General features: G+C 48.0%; 1 protein-coding gene across 1 annotated transcript; it reads left to right on the plus strand.

The window, feature by feature from the left end:
• The first annotated feature begins 267 nt into the window (after window positions 1-267).
• Window positions 268-1,468, plus strand: LOC131312408 (chlorophyll a-b binding protein of LHCII type 1). The gene has a single exon (XM_058340126.1). It carries the CDS (start codon window positions 498-500, stop codon window positions 1,287-1,289), a length of 792 nt encoding a protein of 263 aa, XP_058196109.1. The 5' UTR covers window positions 268-497; the 3' UTR covers window positions 1,290-1,468.

The following is a 1,468-nucleotide window of genomic DNA, read 5'->3' on the forward strand; positions in this document are numbered from 1 at the left end:
AATGCCCTAATCAGAAAAAGGAAAAAAAAAATCTAGTGGACAAGAATTCCTCACCACCCATTTTAGTGGGTCCTAACCCATTGCCAGATACATTTCACTTGTCAGCATAAGTCATGGTGCTGAAAAATAAGACCTTTATTCCTTGAAGATAATAACACAATCTGATGTTACAGGTGTCCACAATTGATTGGTGAGTGGAAGAACACATGGCATTGCATTGGATTCTTGATGCATTATGCAGCTAAAAAAATCCAGTGAAGCTAAGTGGTGTAGAGATTGCCAAATGGGCATGTAATATCAAGCTCCCAGAATGCCATCAACCAATAGGAAAAGAGATAGAGATATCTAAAGATAAGGACCCCTTTGATATCCAGATCATATAAATACAACACTTCCAACCGATGATACTCAAACCACTAACACCCATCTCTAGCTCTTGATTTCCTGGGCCTGCAGCCAGTTTTCTTTTCTCTAGTTCTAGTTCATTTTCTCTGAAAATGGCTGCTTCCACCATGGCCCTCTCTTCACCATTTGTGACTGGAAAGGCAGTGAAAGCTGCTTCCTCTGTTGCCAAAGGTGGCAGGGTCCTTAGGATCACCATGAGGAAGGCTGTTGCCAAGCCGTCCGGAAGCCCATGGTACGGCCCGGACCGAGTCAAGTACTTGGGCCCATTCTCCGGCGAGCCACCATCCTACCTCACCGGGGAATTCCCCGGTGACTATGGCTGGGACACCGCTGGGCTCTCGGCCGACCCAGAGACCTTTGCCAAGAACCGTGAGCTCGAGGTGATCCACAGCAGATGGGCCATGCTCGGAGCTCTTGGGTGTGTCTTTCCCGAACTCTTGGCCCGCAACGGTGTCAAGTTTGGCGAGGCCGTGTGGTTCAAGGCCGGAGCCCAAATCTTCAGTGAGGGCGGACTTGACTACTTGGGCAACCCCAGCTTGATTCATGCTCAAAGCATTCTGGCCATCTGGGCCAGCCAAGTTATCTTGATGGGGGCTGTTGAGGGCTACCGTATTGCCGGTGGGCCGCTCGGTGAGATCACCGACCCTCTCTACCCCGGTGGAAGCTTCGATCCATTGGGCCTTGCTGATGATCCAGAGGCTTTTGCTGAGCTCAAGGTGAAGGAGCTCAAGAATGGAAGACTTGCCATGTTTTCCATGTTTGGGTTCTTTGTTCAGGCTATTGTGACTGGAAAGGGCCCATTGGAGAACTTGGCTGACCATCTTGCTGACCCAGTTAACAACAATGCCTGGGCCTATGCAACCAACTTTGTCCCCGGGAAGTGAATGTGAAGGGCATAGAGAGATATGTGTGAAACCTGAATGGTTTTTCCTATCCATTTGAATGTGAATCTGAATTTGTGATGTGTAAATTGCTTGCGATTGTTGCTGAAATGTGAATAATTTGATCTGTATGTCCCCAGAGTTTTGCTATGTTGAAATCTACGTCACGTTTTCGTTGTTTA

Source organism: Rhododendron vialii, chromosome 13a (assembly GCF_030253575.1).
Source record: "Rhododendron vialii isolate Sample 1 chromosome 13a, ASM3025357v1".
NCBI classification, from domain to species: domain Eukaryota; kingdom Viridiplantae; phylum Streptophyta; class Magnoliopsida; order Ericales; family Ericaceae; genus Rhododendron; species Rhododendron vialii.